The sequence below is a fragment of the Mesoplodon densirostris genome, chromosome 5, assembly GCF_025265405.1.
Source record: "Mesoplodon densirostris isolate mMesDen1 chromosome 5, mMesDen1 primary haplotype, whole genome shotgun sequence".
NCBI lineage: Eukaryota > Metazoa > Chordata > Mammalia > Artiodactyla > Ziphiidae > Mesoplodon > Mesoplodon densirostris.
The window spans coordinates 122,390,760-122,407,225 of NC_082665.1; the positions used below are offsets into that span (position 1 = coordinate 122,390,760).

General features: G+C 49.0%; 1 protein-coding gene across 2 annotated transcripts in view; it reads right to left on the reverse strand.

Moving 5' to 3' along the window:
* COLQ (collagen like tail subunit of asymmetric acetylcholinesterase) overlaps positions 1–16,466 on the reverse strand; it is a 64,292-nt gene that overhangs the window by 18,171 nt on the left and 29,655 nt on the right. Inside the window, exons 2-10 of one of the 2 annotated variants that reach the window (XM_060099461.1) lie at positions 12,055–12,167; positions 10,846–10,947; positions 6,146–6,190; positions 5,790–5,816; positions 3,685–3,756; positions 1,891–1,953; positions 1,361–1,387; positions 655–699; positions 211–246 (exon numbers count right to left, since the gene is read on the reverse strand). In XM_060099461.1, the coding sequence (XP_059955444.1) occupies positions 211–246; positions 655–699; positions 1,361–1,387; positions 1,891–1,953; positions 3,685–3,756; positions 5,790–5,816; positions 6,146–6,190; positions 10,846–10,947; positions 12,055–12,167 (530 nt within the window). The remainder of the gene's footprint in view (positions 1–210; positions 247–654; positions 700–1,360; positions 1,388–1,890; positions 1,954–3,684; positions 3,757–5,789; positions 5,817–6,145; positions 6,191–10,845; positions 10,948–12,054; positions 12,168–16,466) is intronic. The other variant, XM_060099462.1, reaches the window with a different exon arrangement.

Genomic DNA, 16,466 nt, shown 5'->3' on the forward strand with positions numbered 1-16,466 from the left:
CTCCACTCAGGTGGGGAATCCCTTCCTCCCACTGAGCTGGAGGGAGGTCCCACTGATGCATTCAACAACTTGCTCCCCTTTCAAACTAGAAACTTCCACAGCAAAACCCGCTTTTCATGCCTGATGAATGGAGAGGCAGACCTCTTTTCGCTGCACTTGGAAGGTCTAATTTGTTACTGAGACCTATTTTTACTACTTCTAGGTACTTACTTTCTGCCCCAACATTCCAGGAAGTCCTGGGAAACCCTGTGAAGAGAACAACAAACACAGTGACTGCCTCTGAAATAATGCTTGAAAGGGCTGAGGAAGAGTTTGGTCAGCTCTTCAAGATAAAGTCCTGTCAGTCAGCCAGTCAGTCAGTCAGTCAGTCGGTCAGTCAGTCGGTCAGTCAGACAGCCAGCCAGCCACCCAGCCAGCCAGCAGTCAGCCAGTTGGTCAGTCAGCCATTCAGCTAGCCAGTGAGTCAGACAGACAGACAGCCAGCCAGTCAGCCAGTCGGTCAGTCAGTCAGTCAGCCAGTCAGTCAGTCAGTCAGTCAATCAGTCAGTCAGCCATTCATTCATTCATTCATTCAGCCAGTCAGCCTGCAAGTTGCAGGTGGGCAGGGGCTGCCACTTCTGTTGAAGTTTATCATTTTTATGCAATGCCCATTACCTTTTCTCCTTTGGGACCCAAGTCACCCCTTTCACCTCTGGATCCCTAGGAGGAAACCACAGGAGAGAGTCAATGAGTTAACTCCATTGCGGGGGAGGGGGGCCTGGAGCATTTCAAACTGAAAGCTCCATAGGTCAGCACCCTCATTTCCCAGGCAAAGAAATAGGCTCAGAGGTTAGGAGACTGGCCCAGGGAAGGCATGCTTTGTGAGATAAACTTCTATTTGGACCTCAAAGACCTCTACACTAATAAAGGACAACCCACAGAAAATTCTGGGTCCCAGATTTTCTCTTATCCTCTAGGAAATTTGTCCCCAGGGTCTGGCTGGGTTTTTTGTTTTTTGCTCCGTTTTTGACAGACAAGAAGGTTGTGTGGTAGAAGCTTGCTCTAAGGACACATCTTCCATTTTTGTGCAGCACCCCATGCCAGCTGTGTTCACGCTGCACCTAGCACAACTTTCAGCTCTCACTGTCCTGCCTGAGGGGCCTTCACCTCCTCCGGGAGGTCCTCCCTAACCCACTTGCCCTGGCTAGGAGGCCCCTCACTCCTGTCTCGCAGCCCATTGACAAAGGACAGGGTAATATCTAGGAGTTGTGGCTGCAGTCGCTGACTAAAGAGACCCCTGGGCCCATCCTCTGCTCATCACAGACCCCAGACCCAACAGCCCAGACCAGGCTCTGGGGAGCCATCAGAGATAAGCACCAACCTTTTCCCCTCTGGATCCAGGGTAGCCCTAAAAGAAAGCAGAAGGTGAATTGACAATCAGCCCTGTAGGACCTTTGGGTTTGGTGCAAGAGCAGAAGCCATCCCTGTATGTGGTGGTGAGATGTGTCTCCACATTGAGCTGCATGTTTTTTTGGGGGGGTGGGGGAGTTGCAGCAGGAAATACAAAGATGTCCCTGAGGGTTGTGTTTAAACCCGGCCTAAAAAGAACACTGCTTTTCTTACTCTCCCAAAGGCCCGAACAAAGGTTTCCATCTGCTTTGTTGTCCAGAGGCTTGACCCTCGCTGCCCAAGATAACGGCAGGACTGGCATCCCTCTGCTCCTGTGTCCCAGGACACGATGTCCCCCAGAGGGCTGGTAAAGATAAGCACACTCTGGCAAGGGGCTCTCCAGTATCTGTGACAATCCCCAGCCCAGGATGGCAGCCACTCAGTCCCCACTTTATAGACATCAGCTGCTCCAGAACCTTAGTAAGAAGACCTGGAAAAATCTATCTGGACCAACACACTGACCTTGGAGCCCATTGGTCCTCTTGACCCTGGCAAGCCCATCATCCCCAGGTCACCTTTTTCACCCTGTGGGAATCAGAAGAAGGGGGGAAAAAGACCTACAGTGACATTTCCTAGAGAAACTGAACCAGGAAAGGCATGGGCAAGATCAGGATGGAACTGGGGACATTGGGGCTGGCCTGTGAATCTGAGGACCCCAAATCCTCCCTTGCTGGCTCCCAGGGGCCCAAGACTACAGACTCCACACTTCATTCTGGTATTTGACATGAAACATAGAATGAAATTGTCCAAGGTAGAGCAGATCTTCAAACTAAATGCTCACTAACATGTTGTAAATTGACTGATGTTTGATCTTCTCCCAGAGGAGGCTGGGAAAGGGAGGGGGAGAGAGCATGAAGGCACTGAGGCCTCAAAGGACAAGGTATCTGCACCCCCCAAAAAACTACATCTGCTCTACTCTTTGCATAGTGAGGACCTTTCTGATGTTTCCATATACTGTTACCCTAAGTTTGCAGCCAAGCAGAGTGAACATCAGCCTCTGGGTGTATACTACGGAGGCAGGGGACTAGGATTCATGGGTGGGATCTGTTACCCCTCAGAATGGTTTACAGTTGGAACTCTCAGTGCCCTTTGTGCTAAAAAACTTTAACCAGCGCTAAACAGTTGAAATATAAGGTGAACCACATACTTAATATTAAACTTGTTTTAGAAGTCGCATTAAAAGTAAAACTAAACAGATGGAATTAACTTTAACAACATATTTTATTTACTCTAATTAATTTAATCTAATTATCATTTTAAACATGCCATCAATGTAAAAATTATTCCTGAGAGGTTTACATTCCATTTTCCATAATAAATATTTGAAATCTGTTGTGTATTTTACATTTAAATCACATCTCAATTCAGGTGCTAAACTTTCATCTAAAATACTTGATCTATATTTAGATTTCAAAAAATTTATAGTTAAAAAAGCAGATTCACGTACTCAATTTACTCCAAAATACTTAAATATTTTCAACTAACTGAATTGAGTACAGGTTTTTAAATTCAAACTTAAATTAATTAAAATTAAATATTCAGTTCCTCAGTGGCACTAGGCATGTTTCAAGGGTTCAGTAGCCACATGTGGCTAGTGGCTGCCATATTGGACGGCTCAGCTCTATACAGTGGATTTTTAAAGAAATATCCTTGGGACTTTTTCTAAGAGGACTGGGAACAATTTTCTATCCTCAGAATAAATACAGCCAATAAGTGAGTCAGAGCAGTGACATTCACCTGCTCACCCCTGACTTCTGCAGGTCAAAGTTCTGAGTCGTGGCCTCTGCACCCAATAGTCTATGACCAAAGTGTGTAAAAAGACATGGGTGTGGATGTATTTAGCTTTTCCTAACCTGTCTGAGGACGGGGATTTCACCAGCATTTGACAATCCCTCTGTGAATATAGGATTTCCGTTGTTCCAGCCCCCAACTCCCACGCCTTCACCCTCCACCCCCTGCCCAATTAGCATGACAGGCCAACAGCTTTCCAGACACAAGCCCCTCTTGCATCATCTCAGGGAACCAAAGAATTGCACACTAACTCTCAGGACAAAGGAGGACAGGGCCCCTGGGAAAGAGGCGGCAGCCCCTCGTTTCTCCTCCCACAGAAGCTGAGCCGTGGGACTGACCAAGGTCTTGCAGTCCAAGCAAAGGAGGAAGTGAGTTTCACCGACTATGTGCCAGGGGCCTGGGGAGCCGCCATCTTCTCCCCTCCAGTTCTGATGCCACTGGAGCCCTGAGAGCTGCCACACTTACCCTGGGGCCTTCAGGGCCGGGCCAGCCAACAGGCCCAGGCATGCCAGGAACACCTGGGGGGCCAGGTCTGCCCTTCAAAGACAGAGAACAAAAGTCAGGACAACTGGGTTTGTTTCCCTCCCTCTAAAAACACAGATTTGCCTCTGTGGCCTAGAGGGGAGTATGGGGTCTCCAAGCATGGCCCCAGGACCCTCATCCCCACCCTCCAAAGACTGATGGCCTAGAAAGTTGGGCCACTCGGGTATGAGTTTAAGCCCTTGGTGTCACATTATGTCAACACACAAGATTGTTCTATTCAAGAAATGGAAGGTGGTAGGGAAGGGATTCTAAACTTCTTGGTTCTTCGATTGTTATCATCTCTACCCACCCACCCAAATGTCCCCTGCATTCCCATAGGTTCTCCCCAAGGAGACAACGTAGGAGGGGAGAGGATTATGTTTGGAGAGCAGCAGCAGATGCTGGGGGTACTCCCTCAAGTTCTTCCCCCCCTGCTCAGCATGCCCATTTCCCAGGGGCTACCTTCCTTGCTGTACCAACACATTCCTTCTTACAACCTGCAAGTGTGGGTTTGCCGGGGGCAATTGGAGCTGCCCAGCAATTGATGTACCTCCCCTTCCTGCAGTCAACAGCCTAGCCCCCTTACATCAAGGTAAGGCAGGACAAATTCTCTGGTGCCGTTCACACTCCAGAGCTCCCCTAGGGATCAGACTGAAGTTGGATGTCATCTGATACCACCCCACGCTGGGTTTCTTTCCCTGCCCCATCTGGGTATCCCCTCCCCTCAGGCTCCTCTGGAGAGAGCTCCCTTAATCATTAATTCACTTGCACATGGCATGGACCATCTCTATCTCTGTGTCTAGGGAACCCAACATAAGCCAAGGAGCTATGGAAGAGTAAGCCCTGCAAGAGAGCATGGGAGCGGGCTTCCCTGGTGGCGCAGTGGTTGAAAGTCCGCCTGCCGGTGCAGGGGACAGGGGTTCATGCCCCGGTCCGGGAGGATCCCACATGCTGCGGAGCAGCTGGACCCGTGAGCCATGGCCGCTGGGCCTGCGCGTCCGGAGCCTGTGCTCTGCAACGGGAGAGGCCACAGCAGTGAGAGGCCCGCGTACCAGGAAAAAAAAAAAGAGAGAGCATGGGAGCAGCGACCTGGGGTCTATGTTGACCTCTGTACCCATTGGCTAGTTTCAGTTAGCCAAGCTGGAGATGTGGAAGGCTCAGCCCCTACCCAGACATCACAGGTGCTGGCATGTGTACTAGTTCCTGCTCCTGCCTTCCTCATCCACGGCAGACATCACTAATCAATCACGGCCCTTGTTAGTCCTGAGCATGGAGACGATGGTGGAATCCTCCCAGCCCAGCACTTCAGTCGACCACTGGGCCTTGACTGGAGTGGTCAGCTGTGCCTTAAAGGGTTGGCACTTTGCCTTACAAAGGTCTGTTTGAGGCTCTTATTGATAGTGAAAGTATCTGAATAAAACATTTAACTGGGAAAATAGTAATGTATATTTAGGACCAGAAGCATCTTTCTCGGCCAAAGTTTTGAACCTCCTTCTATATCACCAAGACCTACAATTTCAGTGCCAGCATCCACTGACTACAGCAAGCAGCAGGGGGTTTATTCCTTCCTGACACTAATGAGAACCTTAATAACACGTGTTTGGTTTACTGAGTCCCTGTGACCTGAAGTAACTCCCATTTATTTCAGCTGGGCCTTAAAGCAAAGCCATTTGTTTCTGTCTGACACTTTATTCCACTTTAATCAAATTGACAGTGAGAGTCATTTGGTGCCGCTGGCTGAGGCCTTGGAGGGTTTCTCTGATGGATGGCAGGATGAGGTGGTGTGAGGCTGGGGGAAATCTGGCCAGGCTTGGCAGCCTCTGGCAGAAGTCCGAATGCCACCAGTAGCAGGCTGCAGCTCCTGACTGAAAAGTGGGCAGAAAGACGAGGTCACTACTGTCCTCATCAGGATGGCAGTGCTGTCATCAGCCATCCGGGTATCAGGGCCGCGGAGGTGCGCGGCTGGTCCCCACCCCTAGAAGTGCACACACTCACGCACGCCGAGCACAGCTGCCCGCGTAATGCTGACAGAACAGCATGGACCATACCTTCCTTCCCGGTCGGCCAAGCTCCCCCTGTGGATGGAGAAGACAGGTAAGCAGAGGCTGCTTTGGAGGAAAAGTTCTAGAATCAGAGGGCTTAAAAGGGCTAATGAGCAGGCATGCCCATGTGGCTTGGTCACCTGGTGGTTCACAGCACCCCCGCCACATCAGGGGGCCCCGCCAGATGCACCAGTGGGGTCCCACACCTTCAGCAGCCCAGTCACCCCGGAGCCCATCCTCACGCACTAAGGCAGGATTAGCACATGCTTTGAAATCTGAACTTGAAAACCCTCAGTGGCGCCCCCAGAAAACAGGCTGGAACTACCAAGGAGAGGTGGGGTGAAGATACAGGTGGTTCGTACCTTTTCTCCCTTTGGTCCTGTCTTGCCGGGAAGCCCAGGCGGGCCCTACACGATCAAGATAAGAAGTGAAGAAAGCATGCATGAGCCCAAGGCGGGCTGGTGGGAGGGAGCCAAGGCCGGGAGGGGCTCTTGGGGCCCTAGTTCCTCAGCAGCCTCGTTCTCTCTGCAGATTCAGGGCTCCAGGCACGGCAGGAAGGACACTCCACACTCTCCAGCCCAGGCCCCCCCTCCCTAGGCCGCCTCTTCTTGCTTTCTCTAGGCTGTTTCCAGCAGCACCATTATTGTAATTAATGGTCACACACCTACTCTCTGTGATTTTCATCTTCTCCCTGGAATTCTTGGGCTGCCCGAAACATCCTGAGTGCTTGGTGAGAGCGGCTAAAGAGACGTGAAGATATGCTATTTGCTGACAACGAGATGCTGCACCACCTCTCACGTCTTTTCGGCTGCTCTTCCCAAGTTTCCCTGGGGCCCAGACAAGACGGAAGTTAGGCTTTGCTCGCAGGAGCAGCTGACACAGAAATTCCCACGGTGGATCTATGGGTACCAGGTACAGCAAAAGTCTGTTTTAAGATGTGAAGAGTACGTTTTTGTCCCACGGCCCGGCCACGGGAGCGGGGCGGGGTCCAGCTCAGGGACTCAAGGGCCCGTCGCACTAAAGCTTGACACCCCCTACGGCAGGACGCAGCTGCCTTCAGCGTACGCGCCTATGAAATGCTCAGTTGGCCAACTGTCTTCCAAGCTCCCCAGGACAGCAGAGAGGAAGCCACCAAAACCCCCAGGCCACCACTTCATCCCCAAGGTCTGCAGGTAAGCACACCTCACACAAAGCCTGTCTGAAACAGGATTTCTATGAGGCTTATCCAAATGATCAACAACCCCTCAGCCAGGGGTTCCTAAGCCTCTCTGCACATTAGAAACCCCTGGGGATCTTTTAAAATTCCCGAGGGACACAGGCATCCCAGGGGATTCTAATGTGCAGAAAAGTTTGGGAACCACTATCTCTGGTTTATTCTCCTTCTGTTTTAGGGACGGGAGGAGGGAGAGTTTCAGTTCCATTCTTTTTTCTTTTCCAAGCCTCACTTTTTTCCATTTTCTTGAAATGGACTAGAAATATGTATCAGGCCGTTGTGCTCTCCCTAGCTCAGCGCTTCCCAAACTTTGAGGTGGACTGATTTCCTCTGGAGGGTCTTGTTAAAATGCAGATTCCGATTGAAGGGTGTGGGATGGAGATGGGGAGGGTGAGATTCTGCATTTCCAGCAAGTTCCCAGGTGATGCCAGTGTTGCTGGTCCTCACACTGTGTCCCCAGAGTTGGCAGCACAGCCTCGGAGTGACACACGTGGGATTGCACGAGGTTGGAGGCATGCACATGGGGCTGGAGACCGCAGTCTGGGGGCAGCAGGGACACCCTTCCCATGGGTTCGCTGTGGGTTCTGAAACTGAGCGGGGCCTGTGGCGGTCCCAGACACGGAGGCCTTTTTTTGTCCCGTTTCTTTTTTTTTTTAACATCTTCATTGGAGTATAATTGCTTTACAATGGTGTGTTAGTTTCTGCTTTATAACAAAGTGAATCAGTTATACATATACATATGTTCCCATATCTCTTTCCTCTTGCGTCTCCCTCCCACCCTCCCTATCCCACCCCTCTAGGTGGTCACAAAGCACCGAGCTGATCTCCCTGTGGTATGCGGCTGCTTCCCACTAGCTACCTATTTTACATTTGGTAGTGTATATATGTCCATGACACTCTCTCACTTTGTCCCAGCTTACCCTTCCCCCTTCCCGTGTCCTTAAGTCCATTCTCCATGTCTGCGTCTTTATTCCTGTCCTGCCCCTAGGTTCTTCAGAACCTTTTTTTTTTTTTTTTTTAGATTCCACATATATGTGTTAGCATACGGTATTTGTTTTTCTCTTTCTGACTTACTTCACTCTGTATGACAGACTCTAGATCCATCCACCTCACTACAAATAACTCAATTTCGTTTCTTTTTATGGCTGAGTAATATTCCATTGTATATATGTGTCACATCTTCTTTATCCATTCATCTGTCGATGGGCACTTAGGTTGCTTCCATGTCCTGATTATTGTAAATAGAGCTGCAATGAACATTGTGGTACATGACTCTTTTCAAATTATGGTTTTCTCAGGGTATATGCCCAGTAGTGGGATTGCTGGGTCGTATGGTAGTTCTGTTTTTAGTTTTTTAAGGAACCTCCATAATGTTCTCCATAGTGGCTGTATCAATTTACATTCCCACCAACAGTGCAGGAGGGTTCCCTTTTCTCCACACCCTCTCCAGCATTTATTGTTTCTAGATTTTTTTGATGATGGCCATTCTGACTGGTGTGAGGTGATACCTCATTGTAGTTTTGATTTACATTTCTCTAATGATTAGTGATGTTGAGCATCCTTTCATGTGTTTGTTGGCAATCTGTATATCTTCTTTGCAGAAATGTCTGTTTAGGTCTTCTGCCCATTTTTGGATTGGGTTGTTTCTTTGATATTGAGCTGTATGAGCTGCTTGTAAATTTTGGAGATTAATCCTTTGTCAGTTGCTTCGTTTGCAAATATTTTCTCCCATTCTGAGGGTTGTCTTTTCATCTTGTTTATGGTTTCCTTTGCTGTGCAAAAGCTTTTAAGTTTCATTAGGTCCCATTTGTTTATTTTTTTTTAATTTCCATTTCTCTAGGAAGGGGGCCAAAAAGGATCTTGCTGTGATTTATGTCATAGTGTGTTCTGCCTATGTTTTCCTCTAAGAGTTTTATAGTGTCTGGCCTTACTGTCCCCTGTTTCTTGTAGGCAAGCCTCTATGACCTTCCCTGAGTTCCAAAGGGTGGATTCGAACAAAGGAGGATCAGCCAAGAGACCACCTGAGGCAAGATTAAAGGGACCAGAGAAGCTCATCAAGATGAGGAGATGAGGTTAAAGGAGGGCAAGCCCTGCTCACACCCTAATGTTGTCAGAGACCCCACCCTTGAACCACTGTTATAAAACTCTTCATCCAGTCCTCTGGGGTTGGGACACACAGTTTTGAGGGCATTAGCCCGCTGTGGCCCCCTTTGCCTGGCAAAGTAATAAAGCTGTCCTCTTCTACTTCACCCAAAACTCTGTCTCTGAGATTTGATTCGGCACCAGTGCAGGGAGGCTGAGCTTTCAGCATCGTTTCTCACGTGCTATCACTTGCTGTCAGCATGGACTTCAAGGCTGGGAAGATAGAAGTCCCCCCAGAGCTGACCCTCGGGTGCCCACCATGCCTTTATGCGGACTCCCCAGCCCCTCTGTGGCAGCTCTGGTCCACCTGTTTTCCTCATTGCATTCAACAAATATTGATGGGGAAGCTCTACACCCTGGCACTGGTGTGGGCTGGGCACACAGCATGAGCAAGGGGGGCAATGTCCCTGCTCGCAAGACCAGGGGTCAATTTACTGGTTCTGTAAGAAGCCAGATAGGAAATATCTTAGGCTTGGCTCTGATAGAGCAATTTTGTCACAACTACTCAACTCTACCAGTTAGTGCAAAAGCAGCCAGAGACAATAATATTTAACTACAAAAAAAAGCCAGATTGGACCCCTGGCCATAGTTTGCCAACTCCAGCCATAGAGCTGACATTTTATGGAGGGGAGACCAAAGAGCCTAGGAACAAAAAATAAGAAAACCATAACAACGTGAGCAAACTATGCCAAGAAAGAAAATAGGTCATTGGGTGGAGAGTGATGGGGAGGGTACTGCAGACGGAGTGGCCGAGCAGACATGTCTGAGGAGGTGGCAGGCACGCTGAGTGCTGAGGGACAAAGGAGCTGGCCGTGGTGAAAATCGAAGGCAGAACGTGCCAAACAGCCTGAGCCACAAGCCTCAGGGCCCTAAGGCTGGAGCAAGCTTCGGGGGCTTGAGGACTCAGGAGGTGCACTGTGGCTACACTGAGTGGGCAGTGGTGGTCGTTTGAGCTGATGCAGGAGATAACGGGTCCCCGCGTGTGGGGCTTTGCTCCCAGGGTGAGGAGTTTGTCTTAGTCTTCATCCCGTGATGGAAAGCCACAGGAGGGGTTCCCCAGGAAGGGTGACATAATTCCTCTTTCCCGTCCCCATGGCAGGCCCAGACCCCAGGCTGAGGGATGTTCCTCCTCGATGGACCCCCTCTCCCAGGCCAGCCAGAGGGGCCAGCAATCCATGAGACAGGGTCTCTGGAGGGTACTCTTTGTCTGCCTAGAAAATCCTTTCTGTAGCATTTTGCCTGCTTCTCACTCTTACTTGAGCTTTGGTGGGGAAAGGTGAGCTACGTGGTGCCAGTATCTGGGGGCCAAACTGAGCTCAGGGTAACAAGTTCCCTGTTACCTCCATTTTTCTGGCCTGAACGCAGGTACCTCTGGGTCCACTGGTGGGGTCACATTGTCATCAAATGTTTGTCTGATGATAACTATAATAATAACCACACCCATTATCACCACTTTGGGGGGTGCCCAAGCGACCAAGCAGCTCACTGGGTCACCCCCCTAAATCCAGTACTGCAAGGGAAGTTATTTATTCCCATTGTGTGGAGTAGGACGTCAAGGCTGGGAGGCAGACTCCCCCAGAGATGAACCAGTGTTCTGTCCAGGGCAGGAAGACAACCCCATGTCACCTGAAAAGGGACAGCTCTGTCCAGAGGGCATCCCTGCTCTGAACAGAGGACAGCGGGGTAGGGCCTGGGGGATGCACCGACCTGGGGCCCCGGAGGCCCGGGGGAGCTGAGCGACCCTTGCACGCATGGGGGCCGTGTGGTCTCCAGTTCCAGGACGAGATTCTTCATGTCTGGGGAGAGAAGCTTCAAGGCAAAGCGACACAGGTTACAGGTCAGACTTGGGGGACAGAAGAATGGTCACCTCCTGGACACAGACCTCTTCTATAGCCCAGCCCCTGAGGCTGGCGTTTCCCTGACACCCCAGTGGGCGTCTCAAGAAGGAGACCTCTGGCTCCCCAGTTTCCATTCTCTCATCTGCTCTGAGACGAACCTGGTTTGAATGGATTACAGAGAGATAATGACCCCTCGGATGGAGTTAGGAAGCTCACTCAGGGGCCTTTTATCCAATGTCCAGGACAGCACCGTCCAAGAGAAATAAAATGGGAGCCACCAATGGGAGACACCTATATAGTTCAAAATTTCCTGGTAGCCACATAAAAAAGGTAAAAGGAAACAAGTGAAATTAATTTTAATAAGTATTTTATCTTACCCAATACATCCCAAGTATTATTATTTCAATGTATATTCGATGTAAAAAAATTACTGAGATATTTTACATTCTTATAAAATGCATCCAATGTGTATTTTACACTCAGAACATCTCAACTGGAGCTGGTCACATAGGGCCAGTGGTTATTGTACTGCAGGGTACAGGTCTAAGAGGTTCTGGAAAGATTTGAGCATCTCAAATCCCTGAAATGCCCTGGCCAGCTGTCTTCTACGCCAGCTTCTCTGATCCTGCCCTTTCCTCACCTTTTCCTCTCTCCCCACTTCCGTTCCCTCTCACAGGACTGTTTCCTGTGTCACCTCGTGGATATGGTGTAAGTTCAATTTGGGCTGTGGAAGGGAATTTCACAAGCACCTGGGGAGAAGGGAAAATTCCATGTCCAAGCCACTGATAGGAGCCCAGAAAGTTATAAATTCACCTCAATGTTTTTGAGAGGATGGGACACCTTGCCAAGTCCAATTCCCTGCTGAGAAGCACTTCCCTCCATCACTTGTTTAAGGCGGTGAGAGAACAGACACGTACCAGAAACAGCTAAATGTCCAACCTGGGCTCTACCTGCCACCTGAGGGCAGAGAGCGAGATGCCTCTGGACAGACTCCCACGGAGCAGTGGGGGAGAAGGTGAGCTGTGTGGCGGCCCTGGGACCTGCATTTCTGCTCTCTCACGAGCCCAGAGCTACTCACCGGACTTCGGCCCCCTCTGAAGAACGGTGGTGGGAACAGAGGGGGTGGCGGGGGGGTCAGCAGGCAGCATGCTCTGTGGCCGCCACGCTTCTTCTGATCCAGGCCAGGAAGGGCTGTTCAGAGAAAACAATGCTCATTAGCGTGGGGTCAGTGCTAGGGCCTCTGGGTGTCCACCACGCCCGGGAAGACTACGTCTCATCTCCGAGTCTCATTTCCAGGCTGTTGGGTGTGAGCGCCCCTCCTGCCTGTACCTGACCTAGCCCTCCCCTGCCTTCACTGGATAAATGAACAGATGCTGCGGCCACTGTGACCACCACGAGGTCCAGGGCTGCTTCTCCAGACACTGACTGGTCACTCTGTAGATGGGACAAGGAACGCCAAGTTCAAACTTACTCATAAGGTGCCCCCAACAGTTGGGGAGAAGGCAGTGTCTGTTAATACCCTTGATGCTGTGCCCAGAAGGAACTGCTCTGACGGGGGAGGCAGCAGGGCTGGGCGCAGCGCTGATCAGACCCAGAGGCAGGATTTCAAACATAGATGTGACTCCAGACTCTACACAGACATTCCAGGTCGCCCAGGCTCACTGGAGAGCTAAGGTTTAATGTCTCCAGACACAGGTGTGAGGAGATGAAGAGAGGGCCCTGGATACTTATAGCTTCCTTGTCACATGCCCGTGTTCAATGTTAGTACACATTCAGTGTTGAAGTGTACCTGGCAGGAAGCACATGGATCCTAAGTGTACAGCCCACTGGATTACTGCAAAATGGACACACCCTAGAAGCCAGCACCTGGGTGGAGACAGAACTCCCTGGCCTCTGGAAGCCCTTTCAGCTCCTGTCCAGTCTCTGCACTGCTCCCTGTCCACCACCCTGGCTGCTAGCCCTGGGGAGTCCTTGTGCCTGTATTTGAACTTTATATGAATGTGAATTCTTGTGTCCTTCTTTTGCTCTACACGGTGTCTGTGAGGGGCTTCCTGGTCATTGCTTGTCGTTGTTCTGCTGCTGAATAGGGCTCCTATTCAGGCTCATGCATTGGCTGGTGGGAGTGGAAATTGCTTCAACCTCTTTGGAAAACTCTCGGCATTGTCTACTACAGCTGAATAGAGGCACATACGATAGCTCGGCAACTCACCCCTAGGTGTTTACCGATGGAAAAGTGAGTACGTGTTCACCCAACACACGTACTAGAACATTCATAGCAGTGAGATCCATAATCGCCCAAAGCTGTAACTTTCCAGCTCCCAGTTTTGGTCTCGTGATGGCACCTCCATCTCCACCCATTCTCCAAACCTCTGGTCTCACAGAACATGGGTGGGTTTCCCCCCACCCCCTGCACTCCTCTTGCTCTGAACCCAGTTTTCAGTCTTGTCTCCCAGGGGACAGTGCTCGCCTTCTCTTTCCACCCTGTGATCCAGGACTTGCCTCACACATCAGGCAACCAGCAGGTGCTCCCCAGAAGGCACACGGTGTGGGGCGGCTTGTGTCAGCTCCAGCGCCCCGGGAATCACCGCCCTGAGCACACCTACACCCTCACACCCAGCAGAGGAGCATCCACGGGCAGGGCCAATGGTCCTCAGCACCCTCAGATGCAATGCCCCCATTGGTAAGGAATATTTTTAAAGACCCCTTTGTTATCCTAAAATGAAATTCATAAATAATACAACATACCTATACAATTAAAAAATCAATATAATGCTGTGAATATAATATAAAAGAGAACTCTCAGAAAAGTGATTTATGATATAAAAATGCTTTTTTTTTTTTTTTTTTCTTGCAGTACGCGGGCCTCTCACTGTTGTGGCCTCTCCTGTTGTGGAGCACAGGCTCCGGACGCGCAGGCTCAGTGGCCATGGCTCACGGGCCCAGCCGCTCCACGGCATGTGGGATCTTCCCGGACCGGGGCACGAACCCGTGTCCCCTGTATCGGCAGGCGGACTCTCAACCACTGCACCACCAGGGAAGCCCAAAATGCATATTTTGACTATAAGTGGTCAGGCACTAGCACATCAGGAAACATGATGATGTAGTTAGATGCTTGCTCCTATATGTGAAACCGCAGTGAATGTAACAGCTACAAACACAAGGTGCAATAGAGGCAACACAAATGCTTCAAGTGACATGCCCACTGTGCAATGTGATTTTCTCAAATGATGAAAAACACTGGGTAAAATCCCAACCAAACAAAGCATAGTCATTACTCAGCAGTTGTAGTCTCAGAAAACTCAGTTTCATACTACAACCATTCAACAAATTTGATGTCAAAGAGAATTAGTTTCTAGGATGAGATAATTATACAGGGTATGTATCATCCATGTGACATTTCAGAGTCATGTGGGACATGGAACCACTCTTCATGTATGATTCTGTCCCACTCTTTGCGGGAAACCTCTCACCTCAGCCACTGTGACAACTGAAAATGAAAATTTCCAACGTGGCCCCACAAAACACTCTCTGACATAAATTGTGGCAATGTTTTCTTAGGTCAGTCTCCCAAGGCAATAGAAATAAAAGTAAAAATAAACAAATGGGACTTAATCAAACTAATAAGCTTTTGCCAGCAAAGGAAACCATAAACAAAACAAAAAGACAACCTACAGAATGGGAGAAAATATTTGCAAATGATGCAACCAACTAGGGATTAATTTCCAGAATACACAAACAATTCATACAGCTCAACAACAAAAAAACAAACAACCCAATCAAAAAATGGTCAGAAGACCTAAATAGACATTTCTCCAAAGAAGACATCCAGATGGCCAATAGGCACATGAGAAGATGCTCAACATCATTACTTATTAGATAAATGCAAATCAAAACTACAATGAGGGGCTTCCCTGGTGGCGCAGTTGCTGGGAGTCCACCTGCTGATGCAGGGGACACGGGTTCGTGCCCCGGTCTGGGAGGATCCCACATGCCGCGGAGCGGCTGGGCCCGTGGGCCATGGCCGCTGAGCCTGCGCGTCCGGAGCCTGTGCTCCGCAACGGGGGAGGCCACAACAGTGAGAGGCCCATGTACCACAAAAAAAAAAAAAAAACTACAATGAGGCACCATTTCACACCAGTCAGAATGACCATCATCAAAATGTCTACAAATAACAAATGCTGGAGAGGGTGTGGAGGAAAGGGAACCCTCCTACACTGTTGGTGGGAATGTAAATGGGTACAGCCACTATGGAGAACAGTATGGAGTTTCCTTAAAAAGCTAAAAATAGAGCTACCATGTGATCTAGCAATCCCACTCCTGGGTATATACCTAGATAAAACTCTAATTCAAAAAGATACATACACCCCTACATTCATCGAAGCACTATTTACAATTGCCAAGACATGGAAGCAATGTAAATGTCCACTGATGGATGGATAAAGAAGATGTGGTACATACATACAATGGAATACTACTTGGCCATAAAAGAGAATGAAATAATGCCATTTGCAGCAACATGGATGGACATAGAGATTATCATACTAAGTGATGTAAGTCAGAGTAAGACAAATATATCACTTATATGTGGAATCTAGAAAAATGATACAAGTGAACTTATTTACAAAACAGAAAGAGACTCACAGACATAGAAAACAAATTTATGGTTACCAAAGGGGAAAGATGGGGGAGGGATAAATTAGGAGTCTGGGATTAGCAGATACAAACTACTATATATAAAGTGGATAAACAACAAGGTCCTTCTGTATAGCACAGGAAACTATATTCAATATCCTGTAATAAACCATAATAGAAAACAATCTCATATATATATGTATATATCATATATATGAATATATATTCATATTCATATATATATATGAATCACTTTGCTGTATACCAAAAACTAACGCAACTTTGTAATTCAATAAAAATTAAAAAATAACAAACAAACAAACAAACAAAATAAAACAAAATGGCCCCATTAGAAACTGTTGGTTTATCCCATGTTTGGAGATTGGCTTGGTCATGAACAGTCCACAGAATCTGGTTCCCACACGAAAGCAGCATCTGCCCCAGGCCAGGTAAGTTAACAAGGAACTGAGGGAATTCAGAGAAGCAAGGAAGAGGTGATGACCAGCTGGGAGGGACATGGGAGCCTCTCTGGAGAAGGTGGCATTCCTGCTAGCTCTGGAAGATTGGGGAAGATTCAGACAGGAAGTCTTCCAGACCCAGGAACTGTCTAGGGCAGTCAGGGGCACTAGAGCTAGGCCTTGAAGGACTGCATGGGGCAGGGGTGATGGAGGAGGAAGGCTCCCCAGCGGGAGGCAGCAGGTAGAGACAACGTTCTATTCAGGCCACTTTGACTGCCAGAAGCAGAAGTTCATTCACACCGGCTCAGGTGGGAGAAAAGGGAGGTTTATCATAAAGCTGCCAGATGTTAGGAAGAGCAGGAACTGAAACTCCGGCACTCCTCTTCTCCTCCCCCCTCCT